The 24,953-nt window shown below is 44.2% G+C and overlaps 1 protein-coding gene across 1 annotated transcript in view; it reads left to right on the forward strand.

Annotated features, from left to right (window-relative positions):
• The window catches only part of eif2ak2 (eukaryotic translation initiation factor 2-alpha kinase 2), a 62,518-nt gene extending 44,605 nt beyond the window's left edge, over positions 1 to 17,913 (forward strand). Inside the window, exons 15-21 of the mRNA XM_072559186.1 lie at positions 958 to 1,077; positions 2,697 to 2,780; positions 5,696 to 5,891; positions 9,579 to 9,704; positions 14,256 to 14,360; positions 15,587 to 15,649; positions 15,748 to 17,913. Coding sequence (XP_072415287.1) covers positions 958 to 1,077; positions 2,697 to 2,780; positions 5,696 to 5,891; positions 9,579 to 9,704; positions 14,256 to 14,360; positions 15,587 to 15,649; positions 15,748 to 15,831 — 778 coding nt within the window. The 3' untranslated portion in view covers positions 15,832 to 17,913. The remainder of the gene's footprint in view (positions 1 to 957; positions 1,078 to 2,696; positions 2,781 to 5,695; positions 5,892 to 9,578; positions 9,705 to 14,255; positions 14,361 to 15,586; positions 15,650 to 15,747) is intronic.
• The last annotated feature ends 7,040 nt before the right edge of the window (positions 17,914 to 24,953 follow it).

Consider the following 24,953-nt stretch of genomic DNA (forward strand, 5'->3'; position numbering starts at 1 on the left):
ACCTACACTCCAGTTTGACATAACCGCTGTGCTATCCTACCTGCCAGAATGTCTTTGTATCTTATGAAGGTATTGAGGTACTGCTCTGCCTCACAGCAGTGTATGATGGGAATTTTCAGCCCACACTCAAACAGTAGGCCTATGTGTTTTTGTTTCAATACTTAAATACAAATACAGTGCACTCCAGAAGGGTTAGATTTGCGAGGCAAATCTCATGCAATTCCCCTTCCTCCAATTCTCTGTCTGTTAAAGGTAACAATGAAGGACCTACTGTACCTCTAACCCTATGTTAATAATTAACCATCCACTTTTGAAAAGGATTATGTAGCTCACTCTCATCCTTTCTAGCCCAAGTATTCTGGTAGGTGCCATCATCTCTCACTTCCACAAACTAGAGCTCATTCCAACACTGTGCTGTCCGAGTTTATAGTAAATCTTGATCATACGTGTACTCATTGAACGACGCTGTTGCCAGGTTTACTGAAGACGATATTAACATCCTCAACCATGTCTTCTAATCCCTTCATTGTCTTGTTCCTCCCTATCTCTTCAATCTCATCCAGCCCCCATAGCCCTGCAGAATCTCTGCACTCCTGAAATCTTTCCTCTTGCACATATCTTATCTGAATCCCTGGTGACTGTGGCTTTAGCTGCTAAGTCCTTGCTGGTGCTGGTCGCAGCTGATGTTATTAATGGATGAATCAGATCCCAGATTGAAACCTGGCTTGATAGGTCATGTCCTGTTTTGGTTTTAACAAAGTGGTCTCTCGTTGAACCATAAGCATGAAATTCTTTTTTTTAACGTTTCTGTGAAACTCTCTGGTTTGGTTTAGCACCTTTAAAGGCATCATATAAATACTAATTCTTGTTGTAAGACAGGGGAAATGTGTGCATTAGGAAGTTTTTGGATGCTTGTATGTTTCTTGTTAATTGTTCTGGTGTACTGAACATTTCTAGAATTGACGGATTTTCACAGTTTGAAGAAATCGGAGGAGGAGCCTTTGGCCATGTTTACAAAGCTAAGAACAATGTTGATGGACAGTACTATGCCATCAAGGAAGTCTCAATGCAGAATGAGTGAGTTTACTTTTAGCCTTCTTCATTTCTTTGTTATTATAAAGAGAAGTACAATGTAAGCAACAAGACACTCTCACCAAAGGTCTTCAGTCCCCAAGACACTTCTCACCCATAGACCCCGGGTTCGCAAGGCATCCTACACCCTTAAGCCCCTTAGTCTCCACACACCCTTCACCCACCAACCTTCATTTCCCAAGACATCCTCCATCTGTAGCCTTTCAGTGCACAAGACACCCTTCACTCAAAGACCCTCAGTACTCACATATCCTTTACCCGTCGTCCACCAGTCCCCAAGATACCCTTCACCCATAGACCCTCGGTCCCAAGGCACCCTTCACCCAGAGATTTCAAGTCCCAAGACACCATCCACCTGTAGACCTTAAGTCCCCAAGACACTGTTCACCCTGAGTTCCCCAGTCCCCAAGGTATCCTGCATTCATAGCCCCTCAAGACACCATTAACAGATCCTTTCACTATGTGTGTCTCACTTGTATGCTGTGTGAATCTGTCCTCTATCCATCCTTCCTTTGTTAATAAGGGACAGTGGGAGAGTTGGGTTGGAGTTGAGGCAGCCCATTATAGGGAGGAAGTAAAAACAGCAGGGAACAATTTGGAGATCACAAGATTTCAGTCTTGTGGAGACACAAGAGAAGTTGGGATTGTTCTCCATGTGGCACAAAAGCTTGCTGGGAAATTTAATTGAACCTTTTGATGGAGTGAATAAGAAGAAACTGCTCCCACTGATAGGAGGAGAATGAGCAAATTGAGGTCATGGATTTAAGGTAATTGACTCAAAACCCAGAGGAGACTTGAGGAGAATCATTGTTTGTGCCAGGAGCTGTTAAGATTTAGAATTCTCTGCTTGAATAATCGCTGGAAGGCAATCTAACTGTAAGTTTCAAGAAGAAATTAGATTAGGATCAGATGAGTGTAGCTAATTGGATAGTTCTTTCAGGGAGTTGACACAGGTATAGTGGGCTGTGGGGCCTCCAGTGTTGTACGGTTCCAATAGGCTCACTGAGATATATTTTCAGAATTGGCCAGGGTAGGGCAGGGGCCGGTAAGTGCTTCAGCGTGATTAGTTTGCTCTCCTTGAAAAGGACAATTAACATTTTACAACTAAATTTATGATCAGTCACACAGAGGTTTGAACCACCGACTGTGTAGTTGCTTGGACTTCTTTCAACTGGATCATTAATGTCCAATAACGTGATAGCGATGAAGAAAAGTTGCAGACCTTGTTCAGCATCACAGGGAAGGTTCAGAACCTGACTCGGACCTTTGCTATGATGATGGGTACAGTGATGAGGAATGTTACCCCTGCTGAGTGAGGGAGCACTGAGAATCTCGTGTTAAAGATCAGCGAACACACACAACTCATGAGGCTGAGAAAGATGTCTGTATGTAGATGGGGGTAGGGGGGAATACTTCGCCACACCATCGTAGAAGCAGCATGCATTAATACTTCTCAAAGAGAATCCAACAGCCATTTTTAGAATAGTCTGATGGGCTCAAACTGGTGGTTCACATGAGACCTGACATTGACCTGATGGGCTGAATGGCCTGCTTCCTCATGATTTTATGATTCTTACATGTTAATTTCCTTTTAATCAAATTAGGAAAACAAAACGTGAAGCTGAGTCCTTGGCGAAGACAGAACATCGAAATATAGTTCGATACCACACCTCCTGGATTGGGAAAAGGTAACTGAAGACATTGATAAGATCTGCTGGTACTGTCAGAAACATTTCTAACCTTCTGACAAGGAGCAATGTGTGTAGCAATCATAAATGTGAGTTATTGCTTAAATCAGACATCAGTGACCTAAGCACAATATTTTAGTTCATGGTCGAGTGAAGTGTGAGGCAGTGTTGTGCTGTCAGTACTGAGGTAATGCTGCACTATTAGGGAGAGTCAGTCAGGACAAAGTGCCGCACTGTTAGAGGGTCAGTACTGAGGGAGTGCTGCACTGTTGGAGATGCATAGTGTCAGGGAAATGTCCAGCACGGGAACAGACCCTTCGGTCCAACTCGTCCATGTCAACCAGATATCCTTAATTAATCTATTTCCATTTGCTGGCATTTGGCCCACACCCCTCTAAACCCTTCCTGTTCATGTACCCATTCAGAGGCATTTTAAATGTTGTAATTGTACCAGCCTCCACCACTTCCTCTGGCAGCTCATTCCATACACGTACCACCCACTGTGTGAAAAAGTTGCCCCTTAGATCCTTTTTAAATCTTTCCACTCTCACCTTAAACCTACGCCCTTAGTTTTGGACTCCACCACCCTGGGGAAAAGACTTTGGCGATTTACCCTGTCCATATCCCTCATGATTTTGTAAACTTCTATAAGGTCATCCCTCAGCATCTAGTGCTCCAGGGAAAATGGCTTCAGTCTATTCAGCCTCTCCCTATAGCTCAAATCCTCCAACCCTGGCAACATCCTTGTAAATCTTTTCTGAATCCTTTTAAGTTCTACAACAGCTTTCCTACAGCAGGGGAGACCAGAATTGCACGCAGTATTCCAGAAGTGGCCTAACCAATATCCTGTATAGTCACCCATGACCTCTCAATTCCCATTTCAGTGCTCTGACCATTAAAGACAAGCATATCAAATGCCTTCTTCACTATCCTATTTACCTGAGGAACTGTGAACCTGCACTCCAAGGTCGCTTTGTTCAGCAACACTCCCTAGGACCTTACCATTAAGTGTACAAGTCCTGCTCTGATTTGCCTTTCCAAACTGCAGCACCTCGCATTTATCTAAATTAAACTCCATCTGCCACTCCTCGGCCCATTGGCCCATCTGGTCAAGATCCTGTTGTAATCTGAGGTAACCTTCTTCACTATCCTCCAATTTTGGCAAGCAGTACTGAGGGAGTGCCTCATTGTCGGAGAGTCAGCATTGAGTGAGTGCCGGGCTGTCAGAGGGAACTGAGGGACACTGGCAAACGTTTTTCAGCTGATTTGAACAAGAAGTCTAACTAATGGGACTTATCATTCTAGCTGCACTCATTACCCTAATTACCATATATACTGGCGTAAATGTCGATGCTGTGTAAAAGTCAACCCTAGTTTTTCACAGATAACAGATCAACATTTGTGAGTCAAGGTATTATCCTTTCCATAAATGTTACGTTGAGGAAATGAATTTCTTTTCATGCCATTATGTGTTTTGATTTACAATTGAGACCAATGTTATGCTACAGATTTCTTAAGATCATTTATGAATGAGCAGTATAATTAGTACAAATAGTGTTCATGCTTTGTATGGTCATCCCGCTCCGGGCCGAGACGCCAGCCTGCTGACTATCCGACACCGCACTCAGTCTCCATTCCACTTCCCTCCAGATATCCACCTGCTGGCTGTCCTGCTCCGCTTCCGGTCTCCGTCCTGCTCCGCTCCCACTCTCTGTCCTGCTCCGCTCTCAGACTCGTCCTGCTCCACTCCCGGTCTCCATCCTTCACCCCTCCCAGACTCCATCTCGCTCCACTCTTGGTCTCCATCCTGCTCCACTCCTGGTCTCCGTCCTGTTTACAGGGAGTGAGAAGGAGTACCGAAAGCTGCCACAAGGTGGGAGGAGGGTAGGAAGAGGTTAAATAACCCCTACATCAGCAAAAACACAGAAGGTTTGGCGCCTATGTGACTGTACCACTTAACAAGTAACTTAGCACAACTGAGAAAGGAGCTCCTGAGAACCCAAACCGTAGCTCCACAAAATAGAGATCCTCCTTGAGATAAAACTTCAGATCCCTCTGAAAAATAAATGCATGTTTCATCCCGCTGACCTCCCCAAATTCTTTCCAATGGAATCTCCTCTGGAAGAATGGTTGAAATGTGAACGCTGATATATTGTTGGATTTTCTGTGACACTGCCACCAAAGTTGCAACAGCTGATCTAAAGAAATTTCACCTGATTCCTGCACAAATGTACCCTCGAATCCTCCTTCCCCCACTGCTTTCTGCCTGTGAGCAAAGTCATCACATTCTAAAGGGAGCAAGTGCTGGCGAAACATAGAAGCCTGAAAGCACCTCTAGGGAGAAAACAGAGTTACTGTTTCACCTTCTTCAAAACATTCGCGATATTAGAGTCACTGGACTTGAAATGCTATCCCTGATTAATCCCTATAGATGCTACCAGACCTGCTGTGTTCTGCCAGCAGTTTCTGCTTTTGTTTCAGATTTCCAGCATCCACAATTCTTGTTTTATTTTACAGGTGTTGCTATTTGCCTATGACACAGGTATTTTCCTTCAAAGCTCCTTGTTCATCCACACATGCTGCACCTCTCCATTTGCCGACCATGCTCTCAGTTGCCTTACGCTCTTGAATTCTCTTCATAAACCTCTTGGTCTCTGCCTGTCTCTCTGCTCCTTTAAGATGACTTTAAAATGAACCTGCTACGTTCCTAATATCTGTCTTTTGTGGCTTGATTTTGGATGTTCTTAGATAATTGCTCCTGTGTTCTACTACATTATTGGATAACTGGAGACTGTTGTTCAAACTTCACCTCAAAACAAGAGATTCACCAGCTTTGGAAAGTTTAAACAATGTTTTATTGTTCATATTTTTAAATGACTGTTTCAATAAATCGTATGTTTGCATTTTAAATTAAGCTGCCGAAAAGGCCGCCACTTCAAGGAATCCCTCTTTATTCAAATGGAGTTGTACGAGAAGAACTTGAAAGAATGGATGCTGGAACATCAAAACAATCAATCCACTCAGAATGGAGTTATTATGAACATTATTCATCAACTATTGGATGGAGTTATTTACATTCATCAGAACAAAATGATTCATCGGGACCTGAAGGTTAGAATAAATAACAGTACAGTCCAGGAACAGGCTTTTCAGTCCATCAAGATTGTACCAAAACATGACTTTTTTCTAAACTAAGAACCTTTTGGGTCTACGCAGTCTGTCTCTCTCTATTCCCTGCCGATTCAAAGATCTGTCAAGATGCCTCTAAAACATTGCTGTTGTTTCTGCCTCTCAGTCTTAATGGCGTTAGTCTCTGACTCTGCTCAGTCTTTTACTTGCTGACCTATTGTTCTGGTTACCATCCCACTTCCACGTTAGTTTAAACTATGCTGAGTGATACGAAGACAGTGCCTCAGTGGTTAGCACTGCTACCTCACAGCTCCAGAGACCCGGCTTTGATTCCAGTGTCAGCTAACTGACTGACTGTGTGGAGTTTGCACATTCTCCCTGTGTCTGCGTGGGTTTCCTCCGGGTGCTCTGGTTTCCTCCCACAGTCCAAAGATGTGCAGGTTAGGTCCATTGGCCATGCTGAATTGTTCAAAGTGTGTAGGCTAGGTGAGTTAGCCATGAGGAATGCAGGGATATAGGGGTAGAGGCTGGGTCTGGGCGGGATGCTGTTCAGAGGGTTGGTTTTGACTCCATGGGCTGAATGGCTTGCTTCCACACTGTAGGGATTCTATGGAAAGTAACAAACCTCCCTGCCAGGATATCGATGCCCCTCTGGTTTAGATGCAATCTGTCCTTCTTGTATTGGCCCAGCTATCCCAGAATTCATCCCACTGATCCTCCTATACCAGCCAAGTAGCCACATATTTAACTGTGCTATCTTTCTATTCCTAGCCTCACTGGCATGTGGCACAGGAAGTAATCCTGAGATTAAAATGCTAGAGGTCCTGCTTTTTAACTTCCTACCAAAATCCCTGAACTCCATTTCCAGGACCTCATCTCTCCTTCATCTGCAAATTTGGCTAAAGTTCTTTCTCTCCTGCCTCCAAGTTATTAATATAGATTGTAAACAGTTGGGCCTCAAAGACTGAAACCTGTGGCACCCCACTCGTTACATCCTGCTAAGTAGAAAAAGACCCATTTATTCTGATTCCCTGCCTTCTGTTGGTTAGCCAATTCTCTATCCAAGCTAATAAAGTACCCCCAAGCCCATGGGATTTTAGCTGATGTATTAACCATTTGTGTTGCACCTTGTCAAATGCCTTCTAGAAGGTCCACATATACCACAACTGAAGGATCCCCATGATCACATTGCTTGTCACACCTTCAACAAAAACTTCTGCAAATGAGTCAAATGTGATTCACCCTTCCTGCAATCCATCAGTCATTGCAGTTTTATTTTGACTTTCCAAATGCTCCATTTTACTTCCTTGATGATGGATTCTAACAATTTCCCAATGACATGTGTTAAACTGACTGATCTATGTTAAAAATCACACAAAACCAGGTTATAGTCCAACAGGTTTATTCAGAAGCACTAGCTTTTGGAGCGCAGCTCCTTCATCAGGTGAATGTGCAGGTCAGGTGAACTGACCAGGCTAAACTGCCCAGAGTGTTGGGTGAATTAGTCAGGAGTAAATGTAAGGGAATGGGTCTGGGTCAGTGTGGACTTGTTGGGCTAAATGGCCTGTTTCTGCACTGTAGGGAACCTAATCTAGCGTATGTCTGCTGTTGTGGTGAAAGGGAATATAATTCCAAATAATTGCTGTGTGCGATTTTGGGGTGACACAGTGACTCAGTGGTTAGCACTGCTACCTCACAGCACCAGGGACCCGGATTTGATTCCAGCCTCGACCATGGAGTTTGCACATTCTCCCCGTGTCTGCGTGGGCTTCCTCCGGGTGCTCCAGTTTCCTCCCACAGTCCAAAGATGTGCAGGTCAGTGACTTGGCCATGTTAAATTTTCCATAGTGTTAGGTGCATTAGTCAGGGCTGAACATAGGGTAAGGGAATGGGTCTGGGTAGGTTACTGTTTGGAGAGTCGGTGTGGACTTGTTGGGCTGAAGGGCCTGCTTCCATACCATAGAATGTAGGCTATCAGGCCCTGGGGATCTGTTTACCGCCAATCCCAGTAGTTTGCTCAGTGTTTTTCCTGAGTGATGATGATTGTTCGAAGTTCTTCACTTTCCATAATCCCTGCATTAACTCTTACTATAAGGCTGGTACTAGTTCTGCACTATTAACTCGCCAGACTCATCCTCCAAGAAACCAACATTTACTTGAGCTACTCTCTTCCCTTTTTTATTTACTTATAGAAGCTTTTGGTGTCCATTTTTGTGTTTTGTACCAGTTTTCTTTCATAATTTACCTCTGCTCTTTTTATAACCTTTTTGATTAACCCTTCCAATCCTCCAAACTGCCACTGGCCTTTGCAATATGGTATGCCTTAGTTTTGTCCTTATATTATCATTAACTCCCTTGCTTAGCCATGTATTTTGTTTTTCATGTCTTGCAGTCCTTCTTTCTGGGACATTTTTTAGTTGGGAACAATTGTGTATCTCCTTAAACATCTGCCACTGGTCATCAACTGTTCTACCTTCTCATCTTCCCACTCAGTCCACTAGGGTCAGATCCGCCCTCATGCCTATAGAATTAACTTTGTTTTAACAAGTAGTAGTTCACTGCATGAAGCAGTTAGGTACAAGTTACATTGGTCATATAAATAGAGTAACTGGGACAATGAGAAAGAGATCAATATTTGCTGTTACTCCTGTGAAATTCAATGTTGTTTTCCCACTTGAGTTCATTTGACATCAACATGTGCTTAAATCAAACCTCAGCATTAACCCTTTCAGACTCTTATACCCTAATAAAACAGCCTCTGCCTTCTTCGGTTGTTTGTACATAATCATTGGATCTGTCTGCACCTACAATTAAGGTTGGATGACTCTGTGTCCCTTTATTTGGCCTCGACCAGTTTCAGTCTCCCCAGAGATTTTGGTTTCCAAGGCACGACTACAGTTCTGATTTCTGGGAGGGTCAGTCTTATGTTCTCAGTTTCCCTTTACAGTTAGTTTAAGCAATCTCTAACCCAACTAAAACAAATTGCCTGGTCAACACATTGCTGTTCATGGGAGCTTGCTGTGCACACATTGGCTGCCACATTTCTTACATTCCAGGGGTGACTGAACCTCTTGGGATGTAAGGTTCTTTAAGGTGCCCTGAGATTGCAAAAGCTTTAGAAATGCACAGATTTTTTTTCTTACGCTTTCTTATTTTCATTCCTTTTTTCCGTGCCTCCTCTCTTTCCTGTCCTTCGCTTGCTCCTGCTCATACCTAGCCTTCAGGTATTGCCTTTCAGCAGTAATTTTTACAAACACAGGGGTTTCCTGATTGTTAATAAATGAATATTGTGTTAGATTCTGCACAGCAAAACTAAGGAAGGATCCATTCACCAAAACCGTTTCAAGGATGAACAAGGTTAAATTCTGAGGACAGGATACATAGATTTAACTATTCCCTCAAAGATAGAAGAGTAAGCAATGATCTAATTGGAGTACTTAAAATGCTTAAAAGAGTCGATACATACTGTCTGTTTAGTATGTCTCCTCTGGTAGGAGTCCAGATTAAGTGGAGATAACCCCAGCTGGAGAGCTGGGCTATTCAGAAGTGATGGGTGAAATCATAGCAGTATGATTGACTGAATTTTTCTATTTGTCTTTAGAAAGTAATGTTTTACAATGCATTCAATGGACTGAAATTTCTATTTTAAATTTATCTTGGTGAAACAAGCCAGCAAATATCTTCCTTAAAGGAGAGATCATAAAGATTGGTGACTTTGGTCTTGTTACAACGATGAATGAGCAGGAATCACTGACCAGACACGTTGGGACACCTTTATACATGAGTCCAGAACAGGTAAGGAAAACAGGCTGAGTCTCTTACCATCACAGAGGTTTTGTAAAAGGGAAGCATAAAGTGACAACAGTACAAAGGGAGACTATTTGGTCCATGGTGCCTCTGCCAGTTCTTTGATAGAGCTACCCAGTTAGTCTTAGTCATTGCTGATTCATCATAGCCCTGCAAAATTCTCCCTTTTGCGCAACTAGCCAAATTCCTTTTGTAAAGTTACTATTGAATATTAATTTTATTTGTTTTTGGGATATGGGTGCCCCTAGCTGGGCCAGCATTTATTGTCTATTCCTGGTTGCTTTTGAAGTGTTGGTAGTGAGTGCCTTCTTGATCAGCAGCGGTCCATGTGTTGTAGGTATATCCACAATCCCCTTAGGAAGGGAACTCCAGGATCTTGACCTAGCAACACCGATATATTTCCAAGCAAGGATGGTATGTGGCTTGGAGGGGGCCTGTTGGTGGTGCTGTTCCCACATATCTGCTGCGCTTGTCCTTCTAGCTGGAAGCGGCCGTGGGTTTGGAAGGTGCTGCCTAAGGAAATTTGGGTGAATCTCTGCTATGCATCCTGTAACAATGCCCACTGCCACTCTGACTGGACTGACTGTTAAAGGTCTGCTTTATCCAGGACGATGTTAAATTTCTTGAATGAGCTGCTCCGTCCAGGCAACAGTAACTCTGTGCACAGCTCTAACCACACTTGAGATTAGACAAGGAGAGACTGGAGTGAAAGCAATGATTTATAAAACAGATGAGAACTAAAAAGATTATAGCTATTGTGAAAAATAAACTGGTTGGGAGTTTCTCCTTTAGCACTGCAAAACTTATTCTCTCAGGAGATCATTAGTGTTTAGGATGTTCCTCTCTCAGGATCAGTGAAGCTGAGCCAAAGATTATTGCTTATGGGGGAGCCAAGGCTTAATGAGACAGTAGGGGGCAGATAGGAAAGAAAGTGGATCTGAGGCCACATTCTGAACAGCCATGTTGTTTTAGAAAGGTAGGTCAGACACAAAGGGCTGAGTGGCCCCAATTGTGCACTTCTTTAAAAAAATGATCTTATTAAGACTTTAAAATTATGAATGTGATGGCAGTGTGGATGGGGACAGAATACTTCCATTTGTAAGAATCTAAAGGTAGGGACCTAGGTGCGCAATACCTCCAGGAAATAAGGAGAGAATTCAGAACGTAGTTGGAATGTGGAACTTGCCACCAAAGGAAACAGCCATCAAAAAGGGAATGTGACCAGTGGCCCTGACTGCCAGTGCTGGGTTACTTCTGTCCCCTGTAATATCACACTGACATTCCGCAAGAATAGGTGAGGTGTGATTTTGCAAGGCAGCTGATCGCAGATTTAGTGAGTATTTCCTATTTATCAGGATTTGGGAGCTGTCCCATCAGAATGGAAGTTAGAAAATGTTACATCAGTTTTTAAGAAAGAGGAGAAAGCTGGGATTCACAGGCCGGTTAACCTAATGTCACTTTTTGAGTAAATGCTGAATCTATTATGAAGGAAGTCTTAACAATACACTAGGGGTATAGTGTGATTAGAATAAATAAACATGGTTGTCCTAAAGGATAAAAGATTGGTTAATGGATACAAGTTGGATGTAGGGATAAATAAGACCTTTACAAGTTGGCAAGCTGTGACTAGTGCAGTGCCACACGGTTGAGTACTTGGACCTCAGCTACTTACAGCCTATATTTATGGTTAAAGGAAGAGTAAATTGTCTAAATTTGCTGTGGATACATAGCTAGGTGGAAGGTCAGCTGTGAGAGGATACAGAGAGGCTACAAAGATTGTAAGTGAGTGGGTAACAAGATGGCACATTGAATACAATATAAGGAAATGTCAGCTTATTCACTACAAATGTTTCAAAAGATGTGAAATTTTAAAGTGTTCAGGAGAACTTGGGTGTTCTCATACAGGAAATGTACAAAGTTAGTATATCTGTGCAGCATCAATTAGGAAAATAAATAGCATCTTGGCCTTTGGTGCAATGGGATTGGTGTATGTGAATTTTTAAAAAAAGGTCTTGCTACAATTGTATTGTGTTTTAGTAAAGGCCACATCTTGAATACAGTGGGTAGTTTTCATCTCCACGTTCACAGGAGGGTATAGTTACATTGGAGATAGCACGCCAAGGATTCACTAAACTGATCATTCAGATGAGGAGCTTGTTTCTGATGAGAGGGCTGAGTAAATTTGGTGTGTTCCCTTTGGAGGTTCGAGAGATCAGAAGCAGTTTCATTGACACATACGAGACTTTGACAGGGCTTGTCAGGGAAGAGATTGATTATTTTCACTGGTCAGGAAACGTGGAGGTACTGTCTTAAGATAAGGAGTAAATCACTTAGAACTGAAATGAGTGGAAATTCAGATTCAAATCACTCAGAGTTGTGAATCCAGGGAATTCTCCTCCTCAGCAGACTGGGAATACCCGATTGTTGAATATATTTAACACTAAATTAGACAGAATTTTTGTTTCTCAGGAATCAAGAGATATGTTGAGTGGGTGGGAGAGGGAGTTGAATTTTAGAGTCATAGAGATATACAGCAAGGAAACAAATCCTTCAGTCTAATTTGTCCATGCTGATCAGATATCCTAACGTAATCTAGTCCCATTTGCCAGCACCCAGCCCATATCCCTCCAAACCCTTCCTATTCATATACCCATCCAAATGCCTTTTAAGTGTTGCAATTGTACCAGCCTCCACCACTTCCTCTGGCAGCTCATTCCATACAAGCACCACCCTTTGTGTGAAAATGTTGCCCTTTAGTTCCTTTTTAAATTTTTCCCTCTCGTCTGAAACCTATGCCCTCAAATTCTGGACTCCCTGACCCCTGGGAAAAGACTTTTGTCTATTTATCCTATCCATGCCCCTCATGATTTTGTAAACCTCTATAAGGTCACCCCTCAGCCTCCAGTGCTCCAGGGAAAATAGCCTCAGCCTCAGTCTATTCAACCTCTCCCTGTAGCTTAAACCCTCCAACCCTGGCCACATCTGTGTAAATCTTTTCTGAATTCTTTCAATTTTTAAACATCCTTCCTATAGCAGGGAGACCAGAATTGGACGAGGCATTCCAAAAGTGGCCTAACCAATGTGCTGTACAGCCGCAACCTGACCTCCCAACTCCTGGGCTCAATACTCTGACCAATAAAGGAAAGCATACCAAACACCTTCTTCACTATCCTATCTACCTGTGACTTTCAAGGAGCTATGAACCTGCACTTCAAGGTCTCTTTGTTCAGCAACACTCCCCAGGACCTTACTATTAAGTGTATAAGTCCTGCCCTGATTGCCTTTCCAAAATGCAGCACCAAACATTTAACTAAATTAAACTCCATCTGCCACTTCTCAGCCCACTGGCCCATCTGATCAAGATCCTGTTATATTCTAAGGTAACCCTCTTCACTGTCCACTACACCTCCAGGTTTGGTGTTATCTCCTATGTTCATATCCAAATCATTTATATAAATGTTAAAAAGCAGTGTGCCCAGCACTGATTCTTGTGGCACTCCACTGGTCACAGGCCTCCAGTCCGAAAAGCAACCCTCCACCACCACCCTCTGTCTTCTACCTTTGTATCTTAGTTCTGTATCCAAATGGGTAGTTCTCCCTGTATTCCATGTGATCTAACCTTGGTAACCAGTCTACCATGAGGAACCTGGTTGAACACCTTACCGAAGTCCATTTTGATCACATCCCTCACTCTGCCCTCATCAATCCTCTTTGTTACTTCTTCAAAAAACTTAATCAAATTTGTGAGACATGATTTCCCACGCACAAAGCCATGTTGGCTATCCCTAATCAGTCCTTGCCTTTCCAAATTCATGCACATCCTGTCCCTCAGGATTCCCTCCAACAACTTGGCCACCACCGAGGTCGGGCTCACTGGTCTATAGTTCCCTGGCTTGTCCTTACCACCTTGCCTAAATAGTGGCATTGCATTAGTCAACCTCCAATCTGCCAGCAACTCAACAATAGCTATCAGTGATACAAATATCTCAGCAAGGGGCCCAGCAATCACTTCCCTAACTTCCCATGTAACTCTAGGGTACATCTGATCAATTTCTAGGGATTTACCTACTTTTATGCATTTTAAGACCTCCAGAACTTTCTCCTCTGTATTATGGACATTTTTCAAGATGGCACTATTCATTTCCTTCTCCACAGAAAATATGGATGCAAAATATTTGTTTGGTATCTCCCCTGTCTGCTGCGATTCCACATAGAGGCAGCCTTGCTGATCTTTAAGGGCTACTATTCTCTCCCTAGTTGCCTGTTTATCCTTAATGTGTAACTTGAATTCAGACACCATCTTATTAAATGATGGAGCAGGCTGAACAGGCCCATACAATCTCTACCTCTTCCTATTTCTCCTGTTCTCCTGTTAACAGCATGTAATACAATTTCTAATGGACCACTCTTTGTTGGGAGTGTGACACCGTGCCTCAGCTGGGAGCTATTTGAATGAGTAACTTGGTGATGGGCAGAGACTCTTTGGGCAGAGCTGTCCTCAGCTGAAATTTCCACTTTGTTTTCCTTCTCTCGATGCAGCTTTCAGGCGAGGACTATAACCACAAAGTCGACATCTATGCACTGGGGCTGATATTCTTTGAGCTTCTGTTCATGTGCCACGGGACCGCAATGGAAAAAAGCAAGGTATCTCGATCACTTAAGATAACCAGCCGGCAGTATGGGGGTGTGGGGGGAGCTGGGAATTTTCATTGGCCTGGGAGGAAGCATCTGGGCCAGAAGAGGGCACACACCGTGCTGATGGTCAACTTGAACCCTGACTGTCCGCATTAACTTGAGAAGTCAGGTGACATATGAAATAGCCTTCTGAGTAACACTATCATTGTGCAGCTTGCTTTCATTGTCCTAAAACCCAGAGCAAAGTCTACAAACCCTGACCAACAGGTTTGCAGACAGGGGCTAGCTGCAGAGTGCCCAGGGAGGGCACTCCATCACCTTCCTATTCACCCGCCCACAGTTTCACAGGTTCCTGGAACATTGTTACCTCAATTGATGGCCACTTCAAGACTGTTTCCTGCTAGGTGTCAGTACTGAGGTCTGTAGGGTCAGCTCAGGGTAAGTGGGGAGCGGGAGGGCTCAGAAGGGCAGAAAAGGGAGCAGTGTTCCTCCTCCTCCCTCCCCCTCTCAGGTTCCTCTTCCCAATCATGGCCTTACGGGTCTGCTCCCTCCAGTGGGTGTTCACATTCAGCCCAACCCACCCACCAATAACACTCATTCCCTCTCCACCAGGACCTCCCTGTTGTAGGTGGGTGCCCTAACTGGTCTGGGGGCTCTCTGTGGTTCCTCAGACAGGTGGCACTGCCTGAGCCTGCAGCAATAGGTGCCCCTCACTGCTTCCAAGAGCCCTGCTGGCACAGTGGAGTTGTCAGCCTGTCCCAGACAGGGCTTCCTTCTAAGTGAAAGACAACTCTCAGTATCTAGCTAATTGACGCTCCATGGAGCACTAAACAGCTGCCGAACAGTCAGCATTAATGGAGGTCATGCTGCCCCAAAATGTAAACCCTTGGATGGAGACACGTATCACTGAGTAATGACCTGTAAGCATGTTTCTAGCAACATTGCCCTTCTAACTGTGTCTAACCCTTGGGTCTAGATCCAATCTTTGGTCTTTTGCAAAGTAACAGTAAGATTAGCTTTGATTGGCTCCTTGAGGTAGGAATGTGGTTCAGACCTGGACCGAATGCATAGATGTGTGTAGTTTAGAAAAGACTTGGAAGTACTGGCCTCTGATGAATCCCTTTACATTAAAGACCCAATTACTTGCTGGTCTTCCTGTTGAGCTAATTAAGGAAAACACAGTTACAGCCAGCGGGGGGGTTGCTAATCTTGGTGTTTGTTTGTGGTTTATTTAGATTTGGAGTGATGTCAGAAAGGGAAACTTCCCTCCGTGCTGTCTGAAGGACTCTGAAGTCAAGGTAACAGCGTCATGGTTTCAGTGTGATTCCAGACAGTCATTTCTGTTACTTCATGTTAACAGTAAGTGATAAACCTCTTTTGTGTCTCTCGTCCTCAGATTTCGATAATCCAAAACATGCTCTCTCAGGCTGCGAGTGAGAGACCAGAAGCAAATCAAGTCAAGGAGAATCTGGAACTTTGAATCTTACAAAGCAATCAAAAAGGCTTTTCCAGAAATCTGAAGTGAGAGGACTTTTCCAAGATAGCACACTAGAATTGAGAAGTCAATAGGTTGGTCACTGTTAGTCTTAACGATCAAAATTCAATAGAGCAATCTTTAAAACTTAATACTATCAGAACGCATTGAATGTTACTTTGTCTGCTAATTGGATCACTGGAAAGAACCTAGATTTAGTCTAATGTTGTGAATGCCTGGCCAAATTACATGGTCTGCTCTCCAGTTTCTTGGCCAGGTATTTTGTGGGGTTTCTTCAGAACCTTAAGGTGCCTCTTTATAACCAAGAAGTACTTTTTAACTGATGGTCACTGTTATGATGAATGTGGTGACCAATTTGCATACAGTGAGAACCCATGAACAACAATGACTAAACCAGCTGTTTGACTGCTGTTGAACGAGAGTTAAGTGTCAGTCAGTACTAAGGCATATGCTCAGAACTCAATTTCCAGAAATATGCAGGCGATAAAGACCTCAGGAATTTCAGGCTGTTTTATCAGAGTTGAGAAACTGCGGAGATCTCTTTGGGAGAGTAAAGTGGAGGGCAGCACAGCAAAGGGTCAGCCATGGGAGTGCCTGGATGGTTGGGTGGTTGAAGTTGAGTTGTAGTGTGAGGATCGTATAAGACAGATACATGTGAGCTCCTGGTGAGAGAAGCTGCAAGCAACAACACCAACCATTTTGTCCCTGTTAGCTTTGAACATGTTTTCTCAGACTTTCAGAGGAGCCAAACTGTTTCTTCACAGTACAGAGTGAGGAATTTGGCCCCGTTCGTCAGTGTGTTGGTGTGAATTTGAAATGCACAAACAGCCCTTCACTAGTAAGTCTCTGTTGTATATGTCTGCTGGTGTTGGCCATGGTTCATGTATAGCCTGAGAATGCATAGCATTCTCCCCTCTCAGTCAGGGACTTGAGGACAAATCACTTTGTGCTGCTGGAGGTGAACTGGGCTCTGTCTATCTGCCTAGGTAGACAACAAAGGAGAGGGGGAGTTCTCCTGACCCCTCAGCCAAGATTGCAAGAATAAATTATCTGTTTATTATCACGTTATGGGAATTTTCTGTGTCCAAAATGGCCACCATAGTTCCTGCACTATGACAGTGACTGCACTTCAAAACATTTATAACTCTGCACTCTTCTCTGTCTGAGTTTAATGATTCCACCATTGATGGCCATTCATTCAACTGCCTGGGTCCAGAGGTCTGGAATTCCCTGGCTCACACTGCTCTGACTCTCCTTTTAAGGTAGTCCTTTTGACCATGGACGTGAGTAAAGCCTCTTACCTTGTAAGAGGCTTTACTCAAGTCCATGGTAATTGGTAAAGTTTGTAAGTTTGCTCGCTGAGCTGGTAGATTTGTTCTCAGATGTTTTGTCACCATGCTAGGTAACACCATCAGTGAGCCTCTGATGAAGCACTCGTGTTCTGTCCAACTTTCTATTTATGTGCCTTGGTCTGTTGTGGTGAGTGATATCATTTCCGGTTCTTTCTCTGAGAGGTTGGTAAATGGGGTCCAAATCATTGTGTTGATTGATGGAGTTCCGGTTTGAATGCCAGGTGTCTAGGAATTCCCGTGCATGTCTTTGTTTAGCCTGTCCCAAGATGGATGTGTTGCCCATTCGAACTGGTGTCCCTCTTCATCTGTGTGTATGGATACTAGTTATAGTTGGTCATGTCTTTTGGTGGTTAGTTGGTGCTCATGTATCCTGGTGGTTAGTTTCCTGCCCATCAGTCCAAAGTAATGTTTGTTGTAGTCCTTGCAGGGTATTTTTGTATGTGACATTCATTCTGCTGGCTGTTGGTACAGGGTGCTTTAAATTGATCAGGAGCTATTTCAGTCAGGTGGTAGGTTTGTGGGCTACCATGATGCCTAGGGGCTGGAGTAGTCTGGTCGTCACCTCCAAGATGTCTTTAATGTATGGCAGGGTGGCTACAGTCTCTGGGCATGTTGTGTCTTCTTGTTTAAGTCTGTTTTGCAGGAATCGGCAGACGTTGTATAGGCTTTCAAGGACTGCAGCAAACATTACATTGGACCAACGGGCAGGAAACTAGCCACCAGGATACATGAACACCAATTAGCTACCAAAAGACACAGCCAACTATCACTATTATCCATACACACAAACGAAGAGGGACAACAGTCCGACTGGGACAATACATCCATCCTGGGATAGGCTAAACAAAGACACACACAGCAATTCCTCGAGACCTGGCATTCAACCCAGAACTCCATTAACAAACATATCGATTTGGACCCCAATTACCTGCCTCTCAGAAAAAGAACTGGAAGTGATGGCACCCTCTTGAAATAGCTGAGAGTAAATTCTAACAGTTCAGCGAGCAAACCTAAAACCTGGGCTACAAATCTTCTCTAAAATTGTAAACACTAATTGGTAAAATTTGATCACACAGGATTCAGGGTGAGCTTGCCAATTGGATATAAGATTGGCTTAGTGGCAGGAGACAGAGAGTGGTGGTGGAGGGGTTTTTTTGACTAGAGGCCTGTTACGAGTATTACTACATGGGGATTAGTGCTGGGTCCATTTTTGTTTGTCATTTATATATGTTGGTGTGAACTTGAAATCCAGAAACAGCCCTACACTAGTAAGTCTCTGTTGTATATGTCTGCTGGTGTTGACCATGGTTCATGTATAGCCTGAGAATGCATAGCATAAACAAATGATTTGTTTATTATCACTTTATGGGATATTTCTGTGTCCAAAATGGCCACCATAGTTCCTACACTTTTACAACTCTGCACTCCTAGATGATTATAGAGAAGGCATGATTAGATTAGATTCCCTACAGTGTGGAAACAGGCCATTTGGCCCAAAAAGTTCACAGCAACGAGTAACCTACCCAGACCCATTCCCCTGCATTTACCCTGACTAATACACCTAACACTATGGGCAATTTAGCATGGCCAATTCATCTGACCTGCACATCTTTGGATTGTGGGAGGAAACTGCAGCACCTGGAGGAAACCCATGCAGACACGGGGAGAACATTCAATCTCCATGCGGACAGTCACCCAAAGCAGGAATTGAACCTGGGTCCCTGGCACTGTGAGGCAGCAATGCTAACCACTCATCCACCGTGCCACCCAACTATCTACATGGTTAGTAAGTTTGCAAATGACACCAAAATTTGTGGTAGAGTGGACAGTGAAGATGAGTACAAAAAGATCTTGATCAATTGGGTCAGTGGGCTGACGACTGGCAGATGGAGTATGATTGGAATAAATGTGAAGTATGGCATTTTGCTAAAACAAAGGTAGGATTTATACAATTAAAAGTCGGGGCTTAGGCAGTGTTGTAGAATAGAGAGACCCGGGGTTCAGGTACATAACTCTTTGAAGTTTGTGTCACAGGTAGACAGGGCGGTTAAGAAGGCATTTAGCACTCTTGCCTACATTGCTCAGACCTTTGTGTAGAGGAACTGGGATGTCACGTTGAGGTTGTTCAGGACATAGGTGCGGCCTCCTCTGGAAGACTGTGTCCCATCTAATCATCCAGTTAGAGGAAAGATATTATTAAGCTAGAGAAGATTCAGAAAAGATTTACCAGGATATTGCTGGGAAAGGAGGGTTTAAGTTATAAGGAGAGGCTGGGACTTTCAAAGATGGTGCCAGGTGTGGGAGAATGGCTTCATGAGGACTTTAACAGAATCCTAGAGGATGTAACTGTCAGAAGAGGTTGCGCTGGTACAGAGCTCTTTCCTCTGGACAGGTTTAAGAGGGGCCCTGATGGAGATCTTTAAAGTTTGGAAGAGGTTTGTCAGAAAGGACTTGGAGAAGCTTCTGGTGAAATTTGGAGTGAGTTATGGCAAGTTTCACATTTGTTTTGGTTTTTAACTGCCCAATGTTCATTGACACCATGTTCATTGTTTGGAATGTCCACAGATGGAAAACTCTCTCTGTGAGGACAAGTCTTTCTGAGATTCGTACCTCATCCCTGGGATTATTCTCTTCACTCTCGCTCAGGCCCTGGCATTCTCCTTGCAGGCCCAGATTTGGATCTGTCAGGCTAGAGTCTGAACAATGTTTTCTTAGATTTAGGATTTAGACTTGCTGGCTTTTATCTTTTCTGACTCTACTTATGGAGCCAGGGATGCTGCTTGAAGCCCCAAGTCTCCCAGTTCCTGCACCCATTTTGAAATGGTGTAATTTAATTGATATTTCCTGAAGCCATTCCTCCTTCTAAAAACGATATTACATCACACTTTCCTGAATTTGATTAGCCATGTTTATCCATGTCAGTCTCTCCCAGGGTTACCCCATCAGCCTGTTCGATGAGCTGACTAAAGAACAACTGAGTCAATGACAATTTTGAACAAACCCATGCTTTCATTTTTAGCCCACATTTTCCCAACTGTCAGTTCATTTTGCCTTTAGTTAGTGTCTCTTAAAGTTTATCCCTCTGAGTATATCCCCTCCTTCTTTCAACAAGGATATAATGTTTGCAATATTCTGCTGACAAATCCACAGAGAACTGGAAAACCAGCCACCACAATTCCCATCTCCCTTCCCTCCACAGCCCAGGCTGCAACTTATCCAGGCCCAGCGACTTCTCTGCTTTGCAAACTGGCAGCCTTTTCAGCAACTCGTCTTTGTCCAGTGCCCCGTCTTTCCTTACTATTGGCAAACTGAACAACTTGCGCTTCTCTGGGGCTTTCACAGGATCCAATGTTACCTGCCACTTGTCTGCTTAGTCCATCGACTTGTCTGTTTTCTTTTAATTTTCAACACTTTACATTTGGACAGGTACATGGATAGGAACAGTTTAGAGGGATATGGGCCAAAAGCCTATCCCTCTGAAATGGGACAAGTTCAGTTTAGGAAACTGGGTCAGCATGGATGAGTTGGGCCAAAGGGCCTGTTTCCATGCTGTATTACCCTTTTGCTGTGTAGCCATAGTCCATAGGGGCTGCTCTCTCATTTGAGAGAAGCTACTGGTGGTGCTTTAACCTGAGGCCCACCAGACCTCAGGTGAGGGAAGAGGTTGAGAAGCAGAATCCTTCATAGTAACCTCAAACCAGTGATGGGAATTGAACCCACACTGTTGGCATCACACTGTTCTCCAAACCAATTACTCTACGATTATTGTGCCAAGTTTGTTTGTAGTGGTTTTACTCACCAAAATCTGACAGGTGAGTCACATCGGAGGATGTGAGGAACAGGCTTGGTCATAGTCATGAAGTCATACAGCACGCGCACAGACCATTTGGTCCAACCATCCACGTCGATCATAATTCCAAGCTAAACTAGTCCCACCTGCCTGCGCTTGGCCCATATCCCTCCAAACATTTCTTCTTCATTTACTTATCTAAATGTCTTTTAAAAGTTCATGACACTTTTGAGATGGAGTAAACTATGACAAGTCATGAACTACAGTTCAACTCTATAAAAATTGTGGAGGAGTAGATCATAGTCAAAAAGTGTGGTGCTGGAAAAGCACAGCAGGTCAGGCAGCATTTAAGGAGCAGGAGACATTTCAGCCATAAGCCCTTCATCAGGAATGTGGGGTGGGGGTTTGCTGCTAGATAAATAGGAGGGGGTGTGGGGCTGGGGGGGAGGCAATAGGTAGATGAAGGTGGGGGGTGGAAGGTGATAGGTCAGAGTGGAGAGTGGAGCGGAGAGGTGGTAAGGAAGATGGACAGGTAGGATGTTCAAGATAGCAGTGCCAAGTTGGAGGGTTGGATCTGGGATGAAGTGGGAGAGGGGAGAAGAGGAAACTGGTGAAATCGAGGTTAATGCCGTGTGGTTGGAAGGTCCCAAGGGTAGGTGGTGGAAATGGTGGAGGATGATGCACTGTATCCAGAGATTGGTGGAGTGGAAGGTGAGGACAATGATGGGGGGGGGGGGGGGGGGGGGGTTCAATCGTTGTTGTAGTTGGAGGGGTGAGGTTCAAGGGCGGAGGTGCGGAAAGTGGAGGAGATGTGCTGGAGAGTGTTGTTGACCATGTGGGAGGGGAAATTGCGGTCCTTGAAATAGGAGGATATCTGGGGTGGTATTGTTCCTCCTGGGAGCAGATACGGTGGAGACTTTTAAAGGGCTCCCAAGTCATGCCAACTTGGTGAAAATCTAGGTCTGTTGCCTACGAAATACCGAACAGGCTGGGATTCCTCTCTGGAAACAGGTCTTGAGATAGGAGGACTTTGGGGTGTGGGGGCACCCTGAGGGTGGAGGTGGGACCTGAGGGGGTCTTTTAAACAATGAGAAGGTTGAACAGAGTGGGTGTAGGACAAACATTTGTGTGTGTGTGTGTAGCAGACCAAAATAAGGAATGTAAATTTGTGAGCCACTGGTATATCCAATGGGGGATTCTGTGGAAACATCTCTATCCAGAGAGTGGTTGGAATGTGAAGCATGTTACCATATGGAATAATACATTGGTACTTTTAAGTGGAAGCTGATCAAGGGTTATCCTGATTGGGTCAAATGAAGTATTGTGTGAAGAGGTTTACATGGACCACAAAGACCAGCAGAAATCAAATAGGCTGAATGGCCAGTTTGTGTGCTATAAGTCCTGTAAACAAAGGGCACCGGCCAAACATTGCTCATAACATTATTTGGTGAGGGCTCGACCTTAAAGAGCCATTTGAACAGTGGATCCCAGGTTTCTATGAAATGGTGGACTGGATGAGTCATGCTCCCACGTCCTTTCTGCCTGTACTGTGGACCATGGAGCTAGCTGGACATTTTGTAAGACATTTTGAAAGATCTGATGTAGCTGGTTAAACAAATACCATCCAGTTGGCTTCTTTCTACATTGGCTATAGTTTAGTGTACTTAGAGAAGTGTGGATTGTACGTATACGCAATATACACACTGAACTCCATGCTCAGTGAATAGACCTTCTAGTAACAGTTTATTGATAAATTTATGGTATGTGTTTCATTGCACAAACAATTGTTTCATGTCATCTACATGAAATTGTTTTTAAGGATTTGTCCCTGACAAGGAATGACCCTGTGAAAGCCCCATTGTTTTTTCAATAAAATTTAATAAATGTTGGTGATTGGTGTTGGTGTCATTTGGAGTCACCGTACTCAGTGCTTGATGTATCTCAATCTTCAAAATAAAACCTGCTCCCTCTCTCTGAACACAACAGATTTGTTGGCTCTTTTCATTCAGTGTCAGCTATAGACTCAATGTTGGCATTAGTCTCATTTCTGTAGAAGGTCATGGGTTCCAACATCTACATATGCACATCTACTTGCACATCCTACAAGTATACCTACACCCACACCTACACTCTCACATACACCCACATGTACACTCACAACAGCATCCAGGTCTAAACCCACACCTACACTCACTCCAACAACTACATTCACGCCCATATCTACACTAACACTGATATTCACACCTACACCCACACAAGCACACACACCGATGCCAACACCTACACTCACAGCAACACCCATATCGACAGTCACAGCAGCACTCACACTTACAACTGCACTGACTACACTTCAACACCCAGTCACACCCACAGTAACACCTGCACTCACACTAACATCCATACCAATACTTGCACTCACACCCACAGCAACACCCATACCTGCAGTCACACCTACACTCACCCCAGCATCTATACACACATGCACACCAACACTCAAACCAACACCCACTCATTCACACCTACACTCAAACCAACACCCACTCATTCACACCAACACCACACCTACACTCAAACCAACACCCACTCATTCACACCAACACCACACCTACACTCAAACCAACACCCACTCATTCACACCAACACCACACCTACACTCAAACCAACACCCACTCATTCACACCTACACTCAAACCAACACCCACTCATTCACACCAACACCACACCTACACTCAAACCAACACCCACTCATTCACACCAACACCATACCTACACTCAAACCAACACCCACCCATTCACACCAACACCACACCTACACTCAAACCAACACCCACTCATTCACACCAACACCACACCTACACTCAAACCAACACCCACTCATTCACACCAACACCACACCTACACTCAAACCAACACCCACTCATTCACACCAACACCACACCTACACTCAAACCAACACCCACTCATTCACACCTACACTCAAACCAACACCCACTCATTCACACCAACACCACACCTACACTCAAACCAACACCCACTCATTCACACCAACACCATACCTACACTCAAACCAACACCCACCCATTCACACCAACACCACACCTACACTCAAACCAACACCCACTCATTCACACCAACACCATACCTACACTCAAACCAACACCCACTCATTCACACCAACACCACACCTACACTCAAACCAACACCCACTCATTCACACCTACACTCAAACCAACACCCACTCATTCACACCAACACCCACACCTACACTCAAACCAACACCCACTCATTCACACCAACACCACCTACACTCAAACCAACACCCACTCATTCACACCAACACCACACCTACACTCAAACCAACACCCACTCATTCACACCAACACCACACCTACACTCAAACCAACACCCACTCATTCACACCAACACCACACCTACACTCAAACCAACACCCACTCATTCACACCAACACCACACCTACACTCAAACCAAGACCCACTCATTCACACCTACACTCAAACCAACACCCACTCATTCACACCAACACCCACACCTACACTCAAACCAACACCCACTCATTCACACCAACACCACACCTACACTCAAACCAACACCCACTCATTCACACCAACACCACACCTACACTCAAACCAACACCCACTCATTCACACCAACACCCACACCTACACTCAAACCAACACCCACTCATTCACACCAACACCACACCTACACTCAAACCAACACCCACTCATTCACACCAACACCACACCTACACTCAAACCAACACCCACTCATTCACACCAACACCCACACCTACACTCAAACCAACACCCACTCATTCACACCAACACCACACCTACACTCAAACCAACACCCACTCATTCACACCAACACCCACACCTACACTCAAACCAACACCCACTCATTCACACCAACACCACACCTACACTCAAACCAACACCCACTCA

This window comes from Chiloscyllium punctatum, chromosome 3, assembly GCF_047496795.1.
Source record: "Chiloscyllium punctatum isolate Juve2018m chromosome 3, sChiPun1.3, whole genome shotgun sequence".
Taxonomy (NCBI): Eukaryota; Metazoa; Chordata; class Chondrichthyes; order Orectolobiformes; family Hemiscylliidae; genus Chiloscyllium; species Chiloscyllium punctatum.